This window comes from Melospiza georgiana, chromosome 1 (genome assembly GCF_028018845.1).
Source record: "Melospiza georgiana isolate bMelGeo1 chromosome 1, bMelGeo1.pri, whole genome shotgun sequence".
Taxonomy (NCBI): Eukaryota; Metazoa; Chordata; class Aves; order Passeriformes; family Passerellidae; genus Melospiza; species Melospiza georgiana.
Window position 1 is genome coordinate 111974052 of NC_080430.1, and position 20215 is coordinate 111994266.

General features: G+C 37.3%; 1 protein-coding gene across 3 annotated transcripts in view; it reads left to right on the forward strand.

The window, feature by feature from the left end:
- ASXL3 (ASXL transcriptional regulator 3) overlaps positions 1-20215 on the forward strand; it is a 122377-nt gene that overhangs the window by 60973 nt on the left and 41189 nt on the right. For 2 of the 3 annotated variants that reach the window (XM_058018268.1, XM_058018261.1), the window contains 2 exons: positions 7135-7256; positions 19624-19741. In XM_058018268.1, coding sequence (XP_057874251.1) covers positions 7135-7256; positions 19624-19741 — 240 coding nt within the window. Of the gene's footprint in view, positions 1-7134; positions 7257-10093; positions 10887-11890; positions 12269-19623; positions 19742-20215 lie in introns of those variants that run through there. The other variant, XM_058018277.1, reaches the window with a different exon arrangement.

The following is a 20215-nucleotide window of genomic DNA, read 5'->3' on the forward strand; positions in this document are numbered from 1 at the left end:
GTAGTTCTTAGACTGTAATTCTGATAGTACTGATTAAGGAATATAGGCAGAGATTTTCCTTTGGGTATAGCACTAGCTAAATGATTACCAGTGTATTGCATTCATTATAGCTGTAAGAAGGAATTAAGGTAAACAGGAAAGGATTTATAAAAGACACATAAGAAGTCCTGAGTGAACAAATACCTCCTTTGTTCTGGGAATTTAATAGGGATGGTCTCATTAGTTTATGAAAGGTGAGGTGGTGACTTGATCAGTTTGTAAATATTCGAGAATAGTTATTTCTATAGAAAAGATTTGGTCTAACAGACCAATTACACTTTTCACACTAGAGCTGGGGATTTTTTTTCTTTCCAGGAAATTATTCTGTGGCATAAAAGTAGCATTTAGTTCAGTGCAAAAAATACTTCATTAAATTCTCTGGCTTGTTTTAGAGTATGTGTGATACCTATGAGGATGGGCGTTGCTTGCACATTGAATTCTTAATTGCCCAATTGATTACATTTTTATTTGCCCTTTTCCACTCTGATAGAGTCCAGAAGCCACAGTTCTGACAGATTGATCAGAAATTGTTTTACAAGAGTTTAAAAAATGCCTCTTTAAATGTAGCTGGAAGCAAAAGGATGAAACTGCAAGCAACAGCCTCTGCCCATTTGTGGGCTTTTAGACCACAGTCTTTCAGAATAAAAACTACCAGCTGACACTCAGAGAAGAATCACATCATTCCTCAGCAGGCACATTTTTTGCAGTATAAATGCAGGCTACTGAACAATTTTACTAGCATAATAATGTAAAAATTCCTAACCATTATGAAAAAAATACTTGGCAAAAGCTATTACGCCACATCAGTATTGCTAAGTAGACAAGTGGAATGGTCACATCAGGATTTTGCAGATGCTGTGGAGAATTTTTCTTTCCCCACCTTCTCCAAAGACATATGTTAAAGAAACTCTTTATGCTACAGTTGATTTTGTTTGGAATGGGATTTCTAATTGAAGCTCTGTAGCAGTCCCATATCTTTAAAATTCCATTTTCCTCAAATACAGGGGTAGCATGTAAAGATGCTGTGGGTAAAAGAATTAAAATCCCAATTACTGTTGCCTGGGAAAATGATGACTATAATATCCTTTTGCCCATCAATAGGATGTTCAGTTCTCAAAAAGCATTTGTCCCTAGGGTTTCTGAAGCCAGGGCTAATCCATCAGCCACGGAGCACAGTTGATTAAAAATGGTCTTCGTGCGAGCCAATGGAATGCACAATGATGTACGTGTGGAGGAGACAGAAATTCCTGCCGCAGCGTGACTTCCCTCCCCACCTCAGCCCCAACAGGGCTTCTCATGTGTGCCCAAATAGCAGCAACGTGTGTCTCCTCTTGGAGCACTTTGGCTTTCAGCACTTCCTACAAGTGTATGTTCTTCAACTAGGAACATGAAATGGCAGAGTTAATTCCTTAGGTTAATTCCTTAGGTAATTTTTTTGGAGATAGCTGACAAAATGATAGACAGCAGAGGATTATGTTCATGCTGAATCCTGAAATTTTGCTTTGTAGCTACTGTGCTCTTGAACACCTTGTGCTTTTTAGACTAGGAAACCCTATAGCAAACAGTGTATATTCACCACTGTTTGAAACCCGAGTCCCCATATGGATATTCAGTTCCTTTCCAGGAATGGAATTCTGGCAATTCAGTGAAACCTTTTACTGTTAGCATCTTGTCTCTTGGGAATAATATTGCATGGTTCTACTGAAAATGTTTGTGACACGTGGCAACATCTGGATGTGAGATAGATTCTTCTAAAAACAGAAGAGCAGCAATGAAGTAGCAGCTCAAACATAGCATTTTGGGTGACACATCAGCAAGTTTTTCACTTTGCTTAGATTTTTTTGTGTATTTTTCTTTCATCTTCCTGCAACTATAAAATGAAAATATGGTACCTGGGATTGAGTTTAATTTCTTTTGTTTCATTACTGCTTGAAGGGAGTCATAAGAATAAGAGAAGATACTGTGAAGCTTGAGGATGTTTCTCATCTATTTGGTTTTTTTTTCCTGTACATTAGTTAATGAGGTCTAAGAAATTGGTGGCTTAATGATGACAAGCTATATATTTTCAGTGAAAAATGTTGACTTGCTTTGGAATAAGGATTCACAATTTTCAAAGTTTTGTGAAATGTTTGGGCTCAAAAACGGGCTATTAATAAATGGGATTCAGTGCAAGCTACAAAGCTGATGTGGTATTTGATGTATTTTTCCAAAAGATACTATTCAATACTATTTATTAATTCACAGTGCTAGTATTGCTTTTCAGAAAGAATATTACAGTCACTGGAGTACTCTTGATATATACATCTGTTTTTGCTTGCTTTGGCAAACTCATACAATTAACTAACTCCCAAACTGGTTTTCATTTTCAAGAGCTGATGGCAACAGCCGAGTTCTGAATTGTTCAGTTTTGGCAAGTTGGGCTCTAGAGATCAAAGAGTGATGGAGGTGAATTACTCGATACATCTGTGCTGGCAAAGTGCAACTATTTATGTCAATACAAGTATAGATCTGTGTCACCCAAAGAAAATATTGAATTTTATGGATATTTTAGGGAGAGCTATTGTGTGTGTGTTTTCCTGAGGGAGTTCTCTCTGAAATTTCATATCTCCAGAGCGTGTGCATACATTTTATGCTTGAGGTAGACTCTAGTCTTTAGCATATGGCAACAATATTAATTGATGTTTTGTAATGTGGCCATTAGTAAACAATCCTTCTCATCTACTGTGGTTACTTTAAAAGAAAGGGAAGTGGACTGCTGTTGATTTTGCTTGTTTGATTTTAAATCAAGATGATCTGACTGAACTAAAAATTAATTGTGCTGTTGATTTTGGGAAAATAAGCCCTTTACTGGGCAGGAATTTCTCTGTCCATCTAGTTACATAAATCTGTTTACAGTTATTTCGAATAACTTTCAGTGGCAAGGAGACACAATATTTTTTTGTTGTGTTCCTCAAAAAATTGTTTCTTTGAAGAAACATGTGTTCCAATATGTTTTACATGGGTGTCATTTATTGGGTGGGGAAGGTAAAAGGTACTAAAAATAATGGAGATAGCCTGTAAAATTTGAAATTCAAAGACAGCATTGCTTATTTTTATAAATTATAGCCTTTCATAATAATTAACAAAACTAGTCTTGGAAAAATGGAAGAGAAGAAGTTATTTTAAATGGAGCTTCCCAAAAACATTTTTAACGTACTCTTTTTGCTACATAATTCTAATTCTATCGTTCATGTTAACAGTCTCTGAACACTCACTAAGGAGGTCTTATCTTCAGAAACCCAGCTGCTCTTCCAGCTCATAACCTAACAGTTTACAGCTTAATAGTTGCTTTTGCTTTATTCCTTCACTCGGTCCTGGCCCTTGAGGAAGCCGATTTAAAGAATGGAGCCTAATTATTCTCCGTTAAATGGAAATCCCTCCTGTAGGCTTAAAACCACTCTTGTTTCCTTTTTCTACTGTAGCAATAATGGTGAATCGTCTTTATTTGCTACCCAAATATTTTCCCTTGATCTGTCACATTCTCTCAGGGCTTTTTTCCCCCCTCCCCAGCACCCAGTTTATTTTTAGCATTCTTTTCTGGTACAGATTTTCAAGTGAACATGGATCTGATAATATTCATGGATCTTCAGTTCTTATGGAAAAAGTGGTTGCAGCTTTCCAAAGTTGTATATATGTACAAAGAACACTTTAAATTTGATTTTCTTTTACTGTGATCTTTGGTTTCCATAGGAAAAATGTCTGTTTTGTTCTTAAGGCATTGAGTTTTTCACTAGGATCATCAATGGTGACTTCACTTATATATCTTTCTGTCATATTTTTCCCTTTCTTTATGTCTAACCCATTCAGAGAAAAACAGTTGGACTTTATCCATAGAAATTAAGAAATAATGACAATTTTATGTGGTCACATGCATTTTAATGCAGTCACACTTTGGCACAGATTGATTTAAATTGCTAAGTAGCAGAACATGTTTTAAAGATTATATTTATTCATTGTCTCATATTTGTATTACATTTCATACAGAAAAAACAATTCTTATTGTTTTTTAACAATATCTTGATTATCTTCTAAATAAAGCTTGTATGTCAATTTTAGTATTATTTTTTGCTAATAAAATCAGTAGACTCTATAAGTTATTAAGCAATTGTATAATTTAACACAATGTATTTAGATTTTTAATGCTTGTGTCTTCTGCTTTTGGAAAATAGGCAATGGCATCTCTTACTTACTAGAGAGTTAGGTTCATAACCATGTTTTCTATCAAGCTGGTTTTAAATGGAAATGGAAATTTAATTAAAACATAAAAAGTGACATTTAAAATAGTTTCCTACTATCTTACTATTTTAAGCTACAAGATATATGAAGAAAAATAGAATGTACAGAATAAGTTTTATGAATGAATTATAATTTGTTATAAATAAATTGAATTTCTCTAATCACAGTGGCATTTAAGCAGCATATTTCAACCTCATGTATCTATTTCTTTATCATGAACTACAGAAAAAACTCAGGATTTTTTTCAAAACTCTGAACAAACTAGTTTTGGGTTGCACTAAAGAACCCAGCCTGAAGTGAGGTATTCTTTCTGTATCTGTAGGAGAGATTGCAGTGATGGAAAGCTATTTATTGTTTCATTGGGTTTCAGTTCCAGTTGTTTCACTCACTAGAACAGCCCCTGTTTCTTGGTTTAGCACTGTTGTAAAAGATTCAAAGGAACAGAGGCAAAATAAACCAATACACCAAAATTATTTTATGCAAAACTGAAGTAATTGTAGGAATTTAAAGTATGGCGTCTTATAAATTCTGTCACAACTCCAGGTTTATTGTTAAAAGATAAATGAATGAAAGTAAAAAATTAATACAGAGCTATGCTTATTTTTATTCAGCCTATATCATGACTTTGATGTTTTTGGTTCTGGTGTTGAGCATCATCAGATCGTTGTCAAACCTCTTGAGGATGAGCTTTATCACCAAAATAAATAGGGGAGACTCCTGGATATTGTCCTAGATCACCCTAATGAACATCTGAATTTCCCATTTCAACAAGAAGGTAATAGGAGTTGCAGTGAATCTGGGGAACAGGGGTAGGTTTATCATGACAGGTCACGTTGTATCTCTCCTATTTCAGGAGGGGCACTTAAATTTACCAGTTTCCATTCTTTAGGAGTTTTTGAATGTGTTCTCTTCTCCTCTTGTTAACTTTGGGGTTTGTGTGCGCATGCTATTTCTGGGATTTTTTCCTTCGATTCTTTGACTCTCAATTACTCTTTGACAGTAAACAAAAGTTTATTTGAAGGAGAAGACAAAATCTGGGCAATTTGAAATGTCACATTTTTATTTTTATGTAGGTGTTCTTTGTTTCAGGAGCTTAGCTGTTGCAGTGATTTGGATTATATGAACCAGCTATTGTTTTGTTTTCTGCTGACACTTTGCAGCTGTTTTACGTTGTCTTATTTGATAGTAAGCTTTGCTCATCATGTAGAAAAGATTGATCCAAACCAGGTGATTCTGTAAACTGAGAACCTGTTTTGTGTTGCACCTTCTTTGTGTATTTTGACAAATCCTGCAAGTATAAGGTAAAAAAAAGACAGAAATCAGTTATAAATCTTGTGATAAATAAGTTTTTCTTTTACCTGGTAATGAAAAATTCTAATCTAATATGACAGTTATCTTGGCATAACAGCAGTGCCATAGAGTGTATTCTCTCTTACTGAGGTAAGTTTTAATTACTTTTTCTTTCAGTGCAAAAAAAAAGATTTAATATCACATGCATCTTGTGATGGCCATTACTTATTGATAGCTAAATTTTCTGTGTCTTTTTGGCTTACAAACACAAATCAAAGAACATTACAATGTTTCTTCTCAGAAACATTGCTAAAGGCACGGGACTTAGGTACTTCAGGTGTCTGCTCATCCCACTGAAGGATGGGCAGAGAAAATAGATTAACACTGGGCTATATTATTTCTAGCACATGTCTGTGCAGCCTCTTTGAGTGTATCCAGACTATTCTGGTGGTGCAAAGTATGGCAAATCTTGGAAAAGCATTTACTGCTGCAAAACACAATAAAGAAGGTATGTCAACGCACAAACCAGCTTTGAATGCTGCTGGAAGGCAGACTTGGACTGAGTCAGCAGAGTAGAATGGAAGAAAATCTGCTTCATTTCTGGATCCATGCTAATACTGGTTTAGCTGGGCACTCTTAGGTTACTAGTGAGAGTAATAGTAATGCAAGGCATTAAGAGTGGAAAGGTTTCTACAACCCCTTCAGTTGAGTTTGCTGACCACTGAGACTAATAGGATCCTCCAGCTATTCTCACAGCTTTCATATCTATTTAATAAAGCTGTTAAAAAATCATATTTTCATTTATTTTTAACCAATAGAGTTTTTTCTGTGTCGCACGCAACATTTGTTCAAGAGGCTGTTTAATGCAAGTACTGTAGTATTTGTTAATTAAAGCATGTATTATTTAGAAGGCTGACAAGTACAGCAGCATGTATTACCTGACAAGTATAGCAGCATGTATTACCTGAGAGACCAGAATTCATCTTGCAGGATATTCCAGTCTACCCATTAAACAGCAAAATGTGTTCTTAGCTGTACCAAGAGGTACTTGTAAAGTAGGTGAGTCTGGCTCCTAAGAAGACATTACAATCTGGTATGAAGTAACATATGTATGAATATTTTAGATCCAGGGGTCATGAGTGTCTCTTGTATAAATGCTCATTTGGATATCTTATAATCCATTGAAATGTGTTGATGAGGAAGGTAGTTTTTATCTAGTTTCTGTGTGAAATCTGTTAAACTATTTCAGTTACCTTTTAGGACCTGAAAGGCAAAATATGCAAGGCCTCCTGAACTGCATAGAAAGGGTATGATGTGGTACAAATATTAGTGAAGCAGTGCATTTTCTTAGAATATGGCTGGATTTTCAGCTAATGTGGACCTCAAGATCAGCTGAATTTTCTACAGCAAGCTTTTTGGTTTTGAGGCATTTGCTTGTGTTGATTTATTTTTCCATCCTTATGACTCTCCAAAAAATAGGGAAGGTAACCCCCATAACAGTATTCTGATATTTTATTTCTTTTTATAAAGTTTGCCCAAAGCAGACATCTGAGGAAATGTCTTCCAATCGTGATTCAAGCCTTACTAATGCACCGGTGCAAAGCAAGCTAGTATCTTCCTTCCAGCAGCACACAAAGAAAGCACTTAAACAGGTAAGCTTGTATTGACTGACCATCAGTTGGCTTCCCTTTAGCATCTCTGGCATTCCTCTGTGAGTGGGATGTCAGCAGAATTTAAAGAGTCTTCTAAGGATTTTTAGTGTTGTGTTTAGTGGCGTTTTGTTGGGGGTTTTGCTATGTTTTTAGCGAGGGTGCAGTCCAATTTGTTGTGAGTTTAAAGGGGTTTCAAGTGTACTAAGCACTTAAAGTCAATTTCAAGTAAGCAGAATTCTTTATATTATCACACCCCTGCTTTTCCTATGTAAGCATTTGTGTTGAAAATTTTATGTGAGGTTGATAATAAATTTTAAAAAAACTTTGAAAGAAGTGCTGCAGATAGGAAACACTCTAGGTGTACTTGTTTAGTTTTTCTTTATGATCTGTTAACTAATTTTTTTTTCATACTGAATTTGCTGCTACAGGATGTAAAAGTGGGGTTGGGTTATTTTTTTAAAAAACTTAGGTTTTGGATGATTTAGGTTCCATGATAAGTATTAAAGCTTGCAAAAGCAGCTGATTATTCAAAGTCACCTATTAGCTGAAAGCATAATAAGGTGAAAATTATTTTCCAGCATTGCCAAATTAATTCAGCTTACAGCCAGACAAATGAAAAATGAAAACTAAAAAGGTAGAATTCAAAAAACCTCTATCATGACCTCTTCTCCATTTGGAGTTGTGACTTTTCTATAGTGTTAGGATAATGAGGTGATGTTGTAATTTTTCTCACAACTGCTCTCCTAGTTATGCTTAATGAAGATCATGTATTTAATGGGGTAGTTTGTTGCTGAGTTCTTTGTTTAGGCTTAAGTTAAGCAAAGCCTGTGCACATCTCCTCTAAACACTTTAGTTTTTCATGCAGACTGAGTTTAAATCCAGCAAAATTAGTAGATGTTTATCTTTCACATAAGGTTATGTTGTATTTAGAGGCTTTGATGACTGAAAAGGATTGAGGTCTTACATGTATTTCTTCAGGAAAATTGAACAATTGACACAAAGCAGCTCACTAACCATTAGGATAGTTGTGAAAAATTTACATTTCTTGGGAGCTCTTCTATACAGATCTTTTGGGATCTGTGAATTTACCTAGGGGTGGAGGGAGTAGGCAAAGGGGAAAGAAGGGAATAAAAAGAGCAAAGCCACAAATGTTTGAACTTCTGTAATTGTTTAAACTCTACCATTTGTCATTTAGCAGATATGTAGCATTGAGAAAGATTTTAAAAGGGCAAATTAATCAGAATAGCTTAATTAATATAAAAAGTCATAACATTGATGTGAATCGTTGAAAACATTCCCTAAGGCAGTAGGGTTAAAGCAACATCAGAAAGTTAAGTAATCGATAAAAAGAAATTAGTTTTAATTAAGTTGATGGTAATTAGATCCTGTACTTCAGAGTATGAGAGTAGCATTACAGCTATCAGCAAAATGTTTTCTCTATGCACAGTGTGAGACAAATGGGCATTTGTACAGTGGAATAGTAGTTTTTTTCTTTATTTTCTCTTAAAGTTTCAGGTTTTGGCTACTGCCATATATACACATTGCAGGTTTGATTTGGTGTTGTAGTAGAGGTGAATAAACCTTAACAGTGATTTTATTTATAAAATTGCTGTTGGAAATTTATTCTTTTGCTTTCCAATCTTTCAATTGCTCTTATGGATGCACAGTACCTAAAATTCATACAAAGAACCTGTCAAGCCTTTGAATACAGAAGAAACTTTTAGACACACTATGTAACACTCTTACAACCAACACAAACTTACTGATTCCATGCTAAAATAACAGAGGATAAGCCATCCTCATACTCTCAGCAAGTGCTTATAATATATAAATGTATATATACTGTGTATAATATACTGTAATGAGGTCTTCCTTAGCTGTTGCTTTTTATCTACTGCAAAACGGTCTTCAAAGAATGAAAACCTGCAAGTCAGTTTTCAGTTTCCTACTCAATTTATTTAAAACCAGTGTGTTCTTCACATTACTTTGATCTTGTATGTATTTGTTTTGTAACCTCTAAAAATAAAGTGAGAGGGAAGTTGATAATGTGCAGTTCTGCTTGAAGATTTGAGCTGGAAATAGAAGATTTTCACTACTGTTTATCTACTTATTAACCACTCATATGTAATTCTCTTTAAATTATTACGTGCTGGATTTACATATGATTTGATTTTTAAAATTAATTCTGGAGATATATTCCTGAGTTTAGATTGCAATCTCCTGTTTGGCTTGTAACAGCCCACATTTCAGGATGTTCTCATGAATCAAATTAGTCACAATGCTGCCTTTCTTGAGCTCTGCAAGGAGCATGGAGGAAAGGGAATTTTTTGGCTTTGGCTCTTGGTTTTGATTTCTGTCAGGTAGCATTTGGATTTGGGGTGTTTTGCAGAGACTAAGGAGGTTTGCAGTTGCAGTGGATTTTCATAAGCTCTGTGTCAAAGATCAGCCCTTATGTCCTCACCTTTCAAAGGCTGGGCTGCCATTTTGGTCTGGAAACTTTCTAGCTTCACCACCTTCTATGGTGTCCTTGTTGGGAAAGAGATTTTGAGTGTTTTACCACTGAGTGTGTTTCGTGCTTCCCTTTGGTTTCTGACAGAGTTTCAGTTTTCTCTTGTAAAATGCTTACACTTTGGTCTGTGTGTGATGTCTCACAAACCAGTTCCTGTTCATGAGGGTATAGGCAAGAGCCTATGGTGTAGAGCTGCCTTTTATGCTTGGCTTTCTGATGGCAGATTTTACAGATTTCTGTTTCCATTGAGCTGTTGGAAGTGTTTGGTTATGTGTGCCCAGCTGTTGCTGATCTTGTACCTTTGAAAAGAAGGCTTATGGCACGCTGATTTCCCATCAGTACTGATCAGTTCCATACTGATTTACCTCATTTTCACACTCGAGAGTTTTGGCATGTAAGGACCTCTTCCTGGGAAGGTACTGAACTACTCCTGCATCTGCTAGCAGTGGTACATGGGCACACTACTGTGTGCATTATTCTTGCTCTGGACAAGGCTAACTCCAGTATGGACATCAAGTCATGGCATAGTACCTACATGCTTCTGTCTGGTCCAGTTTCTGTTCCATTGACTTGAGGTGATACTTTTTTGTGGAAGTCTTCGCTGTATACAGATTTATCTTTCTCTACCAAGATGTTCTTGGAACATTTCTCAGAAGAAAGGATCATACCTGCAAACTGGCCTCACATAGGTAACACTGAGAATGTGTGAATATCCAGGACATTGAGGTGGTGTTAGTGTCTGTTGGACTCTGATAGCCAAGTGTAAGAGCACCTTGCTCATCAGTGTACCAGGTGGTCCCTGGGTCAGTACCAAGAGAGGAGAAAGAACTTGAAGATGCGCTCTCATGGTGTCTGGGATGATAGTAGACCTCCCAGACATGGAAGAAAATCCTGCCTCCCTTTTGGCACTTTGGAATCAGCACCAAGAAGGGTACCCATAAATTTTCTGTTGGGAGAAGAGAAGGATACTCCATTCAGACTCAGGATCTGAATACAGAACCAGGACATGTCTGAGACTGTGCTGGGCATCCAGATCTCTTTGTAGAGACAGAAACTCCAGAGACAGCAGCCAAGTGGGTTTGGGAGGAGAGAAGCTCAGGAAATAAGGGAATCAACACAAGGTATGTCACTGCCATGATTTGTTTTGTTTTCCTTAACTTTGGGCTTTGTCTGCATGCTTGGTGGCTGGGTTCATATATGTGCCACTATATAGTTCATAAAGTGGGTAGATGCAGTTTTTTAATGAGAAGGAAAGCACCCATTTGTAGGATTTGTTCTTATGATAGAAATGGTGACTCCACACCCTTTTTTTTCCTGTGGATGCTGTCATGCCCCAAGCAGTAATAGAGCAATGGGGAAGTTAGGGTTTAGCTCATGTATTGCTTCCGAATTGTAGGACATTAGATCTGACCAGCTCCAAATAATATGACATTTCTACCACAATGTAATTCTTATTTAGAAACCAACCTACAAGAGACTAAATTTCAAGATGGTTAACACTGTAATTTAGCCCTGATTTACCCAAATTCATATAACTAGTTTACCAAGATATGTTTGTTTCCTTTTTCTTTTTTTTTGGACACAGGTGTCCAAGTGTCTAGGTTGACACTGAAAGTAGAATCCTGATCTCCCATGAGGGTGGTGTGAATTTGCTTTCCTGTCTTCAGCTCACACTGCTTACCTTTCTTTGAGAGAAGAGCAAACTCACCAGTCTTGCTCCCTCCACACTCATTCTGTTAGGACTTCTTTCCTTGACTACAGCCAGATAGATGCAGGTTATCTTGAAGCATTTTGCTGTCCATAGGAAGTAATCCAGTATGAGTCTGTCTGTGGTGTCTCTCCTTTGACTCATTTGAGCAACTGCTCCCTCACATGCTCTAATATAAGCCTGATACATTTGCCTGCCCTGCTTTCCCTTCCTCACCCCAAAGAAGCAAAGGTGACAGAAGAGATCATTATGATTTTGTCCTAATCACTTAGAATTTAAATGCAGGGTGTCTTCCTGAAAGGCTCTGAAAATCCACTGTGAACTGAGAGGTATTTTTTATACTGAATTCCTCATTACAGAGAGTTTGCTGCACTTGCTCAGTGTTTCTCTTAACCACCTTCTTATGTTTCATTTCAGATGCAACAAATGTACCAATGCCACAGTTGGAGAATTCTGGCTCCCTAGCTGAAGCATTTGATCAGATGTCTGGCAACATAAGTGATGATTCTTGACAAATTTTCCTGACAACAAATGGAAAAGAAGGAAAACATGTTGCTTTTTGACTTCTAGAGAGACATGGGAAGGGACGCTGGAGTTTACAAAATGCATTCCGGAAAATGGAAGTTCGAAGATGATAAACTAAACTGATTTTCTGATTGCCAAGACAAGTCTAGGGAAGAGGACAGAGAAGCTATGGCAGGGAGACTGCATAAGGGGGAAAAGAAGCTGGGAGAGCAAGAGTTCCAGCAGAAGCTGTTCAGGGAGTACATGCATTGCCCGAAGGCTGGCTGCACGGTATGTCCCTCTAAAGGTCCCTATGCATGGGCAGCACGCACCAGCTGCTCAACACAGTGCTTTGGTAAGACCCAAGACAATGTTTGTGAGACTTTCTTCTGGGTCATCCCCAGGGTCCTCAGCCCTTCCCTGTGATGGAAAGAAGGGGACAGGAATCCACACAATCCCTGCTTTTTAGTGCTTTTGTTATAACCCTCCCAGTTGCTGGAGAGTTCTGCTTGTTTCTCCTCTGGGGTTGTTGGCACAGCTTTTTACTGTGCTCCTGCACATTTTCTGTTTTACTAAATGTATTTTAGAGAACTTCTTAGTCTGAGAAATAACTAAAGAATTTTAAAGCAATTATAAGTGTTGAAGCGTAGTTTCCCCTCTACCTCAGTGTCGGACAGTATCCCTCATTCAAAATATGTCCTGGCATGAGCATTGCCTTTGTTTAAACCTGCCACTGCAACATAGTGAAATCTTCTTCCCAAATATAGGTTGAAAGTGTTCTCTTCTGTTCTGTAGATGCAGTGGCTTTTTCCAAGTCTCAGGTAGTCAAGCTGAAGATAGCAGCCTAGTTCTAAGCATTGCATTTATCTGTCATGTGTTTCTGTAAGTAGCCTGTCCCTTAAGTAGCCTGGGGAACTATTTCAGATGGATTGGTCATTGCTGTTGTGTTATTGAAAATAAAATCACTAGAGACTGGAGTCCCAGTTAAGCTTTTCCATTGGAGTTATGTGATTTTTCCTTGTAGTGACAGTGAACATCTAAGTATCTTCTTTTGGGCCGTGTGAAAGGAACAGCTTTTGATTTGAATAGTTTGTAACATGAAATTAAAACCAGGTGTCAATGAATCATGCCTTGTTTTTGAAGTGCATCCTAGAAAGTGTTGGTCTTTTCAGGGAAAGGCAGGATTTGGAACAGCTCACAACTCTTCAGAGCTCTAGAAAACTTCCTACAAAATGTTGACAAGCAGTTTCTGCAAATGGTGTTCCAGGAGCTGTTGGGTAGGTCCCCAGAAGTCAGTGTGCTCAGGATGTGTGGGCAAGCAAGAGTACCCAGGCTGAAACAGGGTGTCAGGCAGAAAGGCATTAACTGCTTACATTGGTGCAATGTAAATTCTCTGAGTGGTAATATGAGAAGATTTTTGATCTGCAGAGTCTAGCCATTAAGCCCCTGCTGTGTGCTTTGGCCCCTGTGCAGAGGGTGCTTGAAAATCAACACATCATGGAAAGTGTTGATTACTGTTTTAAGATTTTGTATTGACACTGCTATCTGTGTTTTAATTTGTTTTTAAACTGCTTTCTACAAACTGTTTCCTTACCTACATGTGCTTTGTTGTGCCAAAGAACCCATTTCCCCATAAAACACTTTTCAGCTGATGGATGTTGTTAATTTAATACTACACAAAACATTAAAAAAAAGCCCAATTCTTCTCTTTGTTAAAAAGCTTTCACTGTGTTGATGCATATGCTATCATCATTCCCATTCACATGCAAGTCAAAACAGACATTGAACAGATCACATGTGTTTTTTGTCCTTTTTTCTGTGGTTGGGAAAGCACCAAAAGCATTTACTCTGCAGTCTGTCGTGATCTGCAGCAACTGTAGCTATGACTGCATTATTGTAATCCTGCAGAAAGTAGTGCTAGCTTGCAGGTGTACAGACACACATGTGAACAGATAAATCTCCTTGTTCTGCCCCACAAAGGTCCAAGCACTTCAGTTCAGTGTTGGTTAGCACACAGATAAATGTTCAGTGGTAATGTGTACTGTAGTCCTACAGAAAGCCCTACTGAAAGCCCCTGAGCCCTTCTGAAACCTAACAAACAAATACATTTTTTTATTCCAAATACAGATGTAACTATCAAAAGGTAGGAGGATGGCATGGGACAAGGATATATGCTTATTTGAGAAGGTGTTAGCAATTGTTTCAAAATAAACCCCAGGTTTCCAAACTTCCATCCTGTTGATTCTGACACTGCTTTTCATCTGTAGATGACCAAATGTGTACTCTTGGCATCACAGCAACACGTTTAGTGTACTAGTATGGTTGGAAGTAAATTAATTTGCTTTGGAAATGGCATTTTGTGCTTGGTAGTTGTTTCTATAGGACATCTATATTGTGTTTTAATCTTACGGTGGCACGCTTATAACTGAGTGCTTTGTGTATGTTTAATATAAGAATTAGTGGCATCTAGGAAATAATAATGGGTTTACTCTTCATGATTTGTGGTGCTTACTGTTTTAGTTTAACTGCTCTGTCTGTCTGTGAAGCAGGTTGCCACTGAGAAATTTTAATTTAACTGAGATGTGGGAATTAAAGGCTCTTAATTTTACTAAACAAAATGGGGGTGAGAGAGAAGACAAAGACTGAATTTTTGTGCTGGTGTTAAGTGAATCAGTGATAAACCATAAATCTGTTTCATCTTTGTCAATTTGGGATCCACAATCATGATGTGGAGCTGTTACTTATTTTGTGCAAGAGACTTTGCTCAGTGTATCATAGCCGGTGTTTTCACATGGCAGAATGGAGGCATTCCATAGCTTTGCATTTCTGATCCATAATGTGTGAAATTTCAAAGGGTATGTTTCATTACATGAGTTTCAGAATGTAGACTTGACATTTATGGAACAAGTAGAAATCTGGGACGATGTTGCTTAATGCAACCAAGTGTTACATGTCTTTGTTGATAATGACTTAATTTTTAACATTCTCAGTGTGTCACGCATTTAAGCTCAAATGAAAGTGGTTTTCTGCATTAATGGTTTATCTGTGTGCTCCATTTTTTCATTCTGAGTTTAAAAGATGTGGGAAAGAAAAATAACAAAAAAAAATTGCCGAGCAGCAGTAAAATCAGAGCACAGAGGATGACATTTTGCTTCTGGTGCTCTTTTGGGGGAGTATTTTGCTCCCATCTCCAGTTACGTTTTAGTTTATGTTGTTTCCTTTCATTCCTGCTTGAAAAATGACTGAGTTTTTACTGAAGACAGTCAAACATTGTGTCACATGGGTGAAGAAGTCCTTCCTGTGTTAAGATCAACTAAACATGAAATTTCTAATCTTAAGAGCATATAATGGCATTCATGAAACCTCCAAAATACTGCTATACTCCAGTAGGGATAGAAACTCTCTGAAAAGCAGAAGGAGTCTTGCTCTTGTCACCTCTTTATTTAAAAAAACCCACTTGGAACTAGAAGTTCACTGTTAATTTCATGGTGTTTTTCTTTTGTCATCTATCATCAGTGTTTATGTTTTCTTAATTTTCATCTTTTTTATTTTATTTTGAATTCTTTGGATGAAAATGGATTGATCGTTTACTTAAAGATTTTGGCAATCAAAATAACTTCATTAAACCAAATAATTATGCCAAGCACTGTATAATGACCATGGCAGTGTTATTCAACAGATGGTCACAGGTTCATTTTTATGAATGGGAATACTGGGAATTCTCCATACTCATTATGTGCGAGAGATTCACAGATGTCCTTTGCAAATCTGCTTGTGAAAGGCTGGATGTAAGTATTATGTTTTGGTGGTAATTTTAAGAGAGCTTGTAATGTTTTAACTTGTATATTACATGAACTTTCATTTCCTTTCATTTTTTAAAATGTATTTGTTATACAAATAGGATGGTAGTAATGTCTTACAGAATACTACGACAGTGATAAGTTCTAGGTATTTAAAACATGCAGCTTTTTTAACTCAAGCATTTACCATTAAGTGATTGAATGCATTTGAAATGTAAACGTAGCATCTCATTAAAGAAAAATATTCTTTATTTGAGCTATCACATGCACTACATGTGTTTTTTTCTAATTTACCATAGTGAAAATGACACCTTATCATTTGATAAAATCATCATCTGTTTCTTGCAGTTCTGTAGGAAGTCCAGCTAGGAGGTTATATATCTCTAAATATGGATGAGATGGAAAAGGCTGTGTCTGTGAAAGATGACAATGTAGTATGTGTTAGTTACTGTTTCTGTACCTACAGGGATATCTGGAACCATTTTTCCGTGGAATAAGTTACAACATTTCTCATTTTCTTCAGTGCTAGTTATAAATTTGATTTATTTGGCCGTGATGACTAGGAGAGCACTAAATTAGCTTGGCGCACTAAAAGCTCAGTATAGCAGGCATTTGGTGCATGTTTCACTTGGAGTAATCTCATTGACTTCCCAGCTAAGTAGAATTAATCTTGGGTTACAAGATTCTTGTCTTATCCTACAGTAGTCTTGTATTCTGAAATGAATGTCCCTCAGGCTAGGTATAGAGAAGTTATATATTTGTCCTCAATGGAGACTACAGGGGTTGTCCTTCTTTTGTACTTAACTCTTTCTGGGGTTTGGCTTCCCTTGTAACTGGGTGTCAGTCAGCAGTTTCTCCTGCTGCGGGGTTGTCTTGCAAAGACTTGTCTGCCCAAAAATGTCACATCCTGCAGCTTCAAATTCAGGGGAGAAATTACCACAAAATTGTTGTGATTAGCTGGGTGTATCACAACAAAGATGTCTGTGCAGAATCTCAGCCATCTCTTTACCCTGCAAATCATATGTTAGATTATTTACTTGTTATCTTTGTACCCTCTTCCCCCATCTTACATCTTTCATTTCACAAAGGAAAAGACAGAGAGGCATGGGAAAGGTTATGTTTCTATTCTCTGTACTCAGGGTAATTCACTGGTAATTCATTAACTTTCTGTTAAAAGTTTTGCTTAGATTTAACGTCCATATTGTGAGGGATTGGGTTTTGGGGTTGTGTGTTTTGGGGTTTTTTTTTGGTTTTTTTGGTTTGTTTGTTTGTTTGGTTGGTTTGGTTTTGATTTTTTTGTTTGTTTGTTTGTTTTTTGTTTTCTGGATTTTTTTTGTTCTACAGACTGTCCTTCAGGTGTGTGTAGCTTTACTGTCAGCTTGATTTTCAGACTTCACTTGGGCCCTTTTTGGTGATCAATTCCTTGCGCTGTGAAACTGGAGGAGCTGGGGAAGGGCCTGGCAGTGAATCAATGCATGTTAGGGAAAGAGAAACCCTGAAAAACAAATGTTTTCAAAGGGAAATGGTGTCTTTAAGGTTTTTGCTTGACCCTTGTATATAGAGGTGCTTAGGCTGTAGCTGGAGAAGTGCGCTATGCCTTGAAGTAAATAGTTCTGGTAGCTTTGGCTGCTCCCAGTTGTATTTCCTCATCTGATTGTCCAGGGAGTGTCTTGCATTAGTGCTCCATGGGCATGAGTTGACCTGTGCTTCTTGTAAATGCCAGTCAGTTGCATAAATGTGTGCTTAAGGACCACAGGGGGCCCTGCCAGTAACAGAAAAGAAGGTAAGTGGTGCTCCTGTCAAATATTGGGTACCGCTGCCCTCGCTCCAGCAGCACGTGTGTCAGCTGAAGTGTATGAACACTGTGTGCCTGTCACTGGTGGTGGATACACTGCTGGTTCCTTTCTCTCCTTCATGGGAGTTCAGTCTAAGCATTGAAAATCAACTGTGGGGCTTGACAGAGAATCTGCCTTTGCCACAGTGGCTGTATAAATCATTAAAATGGTGTTTCCATGGATGCTGGCTGCAAGGCTGTGAAACCTTGGTGAGGGTGGAAATTGTCTTGGAAAGTCAGGAGGAGGCAGGAGGACAACAAGGAGCATTGTTTGGTCTCTAACCATTTGCCCTGGGTGGAGGAAATGAGGATGACATGAGGCAAATCAGGCAGCGGGGCACCATGATATGATGTTGTGTTATATTGGTATATTGGTGGTGCAGACATTGCCAGTCTTTTCAGTTAATTTTTAATGAACTTTTTCCCACTGTCTCCATGGTATTACTGTTAATTAAGGATCACCTGATTTGCCACTTTGGTTTGCAGGGTCATTTTGAGGAATTTTGAAGAAATGTAACACTTTAGAATTTTCCATCCACAAGTCAGACTGTGCTTGCTTGATACCAGTATGAAATTTCTGTCTCAAAAATGTTTGAAGTAACAGCTGTTCTTTATGGCTTTCTGCTGCTTCTTTGGTTCAGTGTAGATCTGACCAGCTTCCTCTCTTTGTTTGATTTCAAGTGTTCTAATTTGATTTTTATTGCACAGTGCTTACGCGTCCTTTCAGAAGTACAATAAAATGGGTTAATCCATGAAATAGCTTCTCTGTGGCCTGGTGTATTTTATGTTGTGTAGAGTGTTATTTAGAGGAATAGACCAATATCGATTTCTTTCTTCTCAGAGGTTTTTTTTCCCTATTATTTAGCTATGTGAACAATTTGGAAAGGTATTACAATCCATTAAAGTTACAGACTTAAACCTTATAGGGCATAAGTCATTTATGCTCATAAACCTTTGGGATAATTCATATCAAATATGTACCTTGTTGATATGGTATTACTTTAATAAATCTCTCAAGTTCATAACACAAATCACAATTGTAAAAATAGAGTGCACAGTAAGAATGGAGAAAAATAGACAGGAGGCTAGGAGAAGTCTGTATTAAGCCCAGCCCATTCTGATTAATTCCAGAATTTTAATGCTTGCAGATGTATTAATTGGCAGGTATTCATATTTTTATGTTTTAAGACCTTTTGAATGATATATAATTTTCCATATAAAGCAGTCTGATGGATATTTGCTATTTCTAATCTGTAGATATTTTATATTACATTATCAGCCCTGTATTTGATACATTTATGAAACACAAAGCACTACCATTTGTAGAGATTTATTCGTGTATCATTTTCCCCCAGATTTGCCAGAACACCATCATGTTCGTGTTCTGAAGGTTAATGCCCAAAGTCAAACAGACAGAAGCCAAATGCTGCAAGGTTTCCAAGATTAGGACTGATTCCCTTCACGAAAATAAATGATTCCTGCCATGTTCAGTGATTTTGTGCAGCACTACTCACGGCTGAGTGAGTGCATCAATACTGTAGTCCTTACATGCTGTACATACTGATGACACTCTGTGTTAACTTGATTGACTGAGCAGTATACTGGAGAGGATGCACCTGCGAGAGATGTGCAGACATATATATTTTTATTCTGGTTTTGAAACATTTTGGGCTTACTTTTTTTTTTGGAAGTCTTAGTTTCACATTTCATGAGTTATCATGTTGTGCTGTTAAGGTAGAGCAAACAGTTACGTGCTTCTTTGTTGTCAAAATGGATTGGAAAATGATCTAAGGTGCATCTTCTTTCTCTGTAAAAAAAGGAGAAAAAGCCTGATTTTGTATTTTAAAAGAAAATGACATAAAGAGGACGAGTGTGAAGTCTGGCAAGTCAGTAGCTGTGTAAATTATGCTTATTTTAAGGGATTCAGTTTAATGGTAGAGAAATGTCATGTGTAATTCACTTATAAGCATTATTCTTTGCTACAGTTATATGTTTTGTTATCGTTTTTGTAGGCTTTGAGACAACAGCAGAAAAGAAGAAATGGAGTCTCAATGATGGTAAACAAGACTGTTCCTCGTGTTGTTTTGACACCATTAAAGGTGTCCGATGAGCAGTCGGATTCACCTTCAGGTAAATAGCTAAAGGACCGTTTGCAAGATCAGCTCTGGTCACAGAGCCTTCCTCTGAATCAGATGTGTAGCATACAGAATTTGGAATTGCTGAAATACTGTTTCCACTGGGTGGCTTTGTTTAACGTCTTTATTTCTTTATCAAGACTCGTGTCTCAAGGCTGGAGATTTTTCTTTAATAAAGAGCTGAAGGCACACAGTAAAATGACAATTGGTAATAGCAGCAGCTTTAAAGGAATGCAAAGTAACATTTTGTTTGGCTCTGGAGCTCTAATAGAGGACCACATGCTGGTATTCAGTGCCATAAAAAGAGGAGGGGGGGGAAGGCAAGCTTCTCCGTGAATGTGAATTTGTGTCTCAGTTCTGCATTGCAATACTCAAATCCTTTTGTTAGCTTTTCTTCTTATACCATGCTTATCACTGCAGCATAACCTTGACCTTTAGCTCTGGTGATTAAGTTACTTCATTTTAAGAG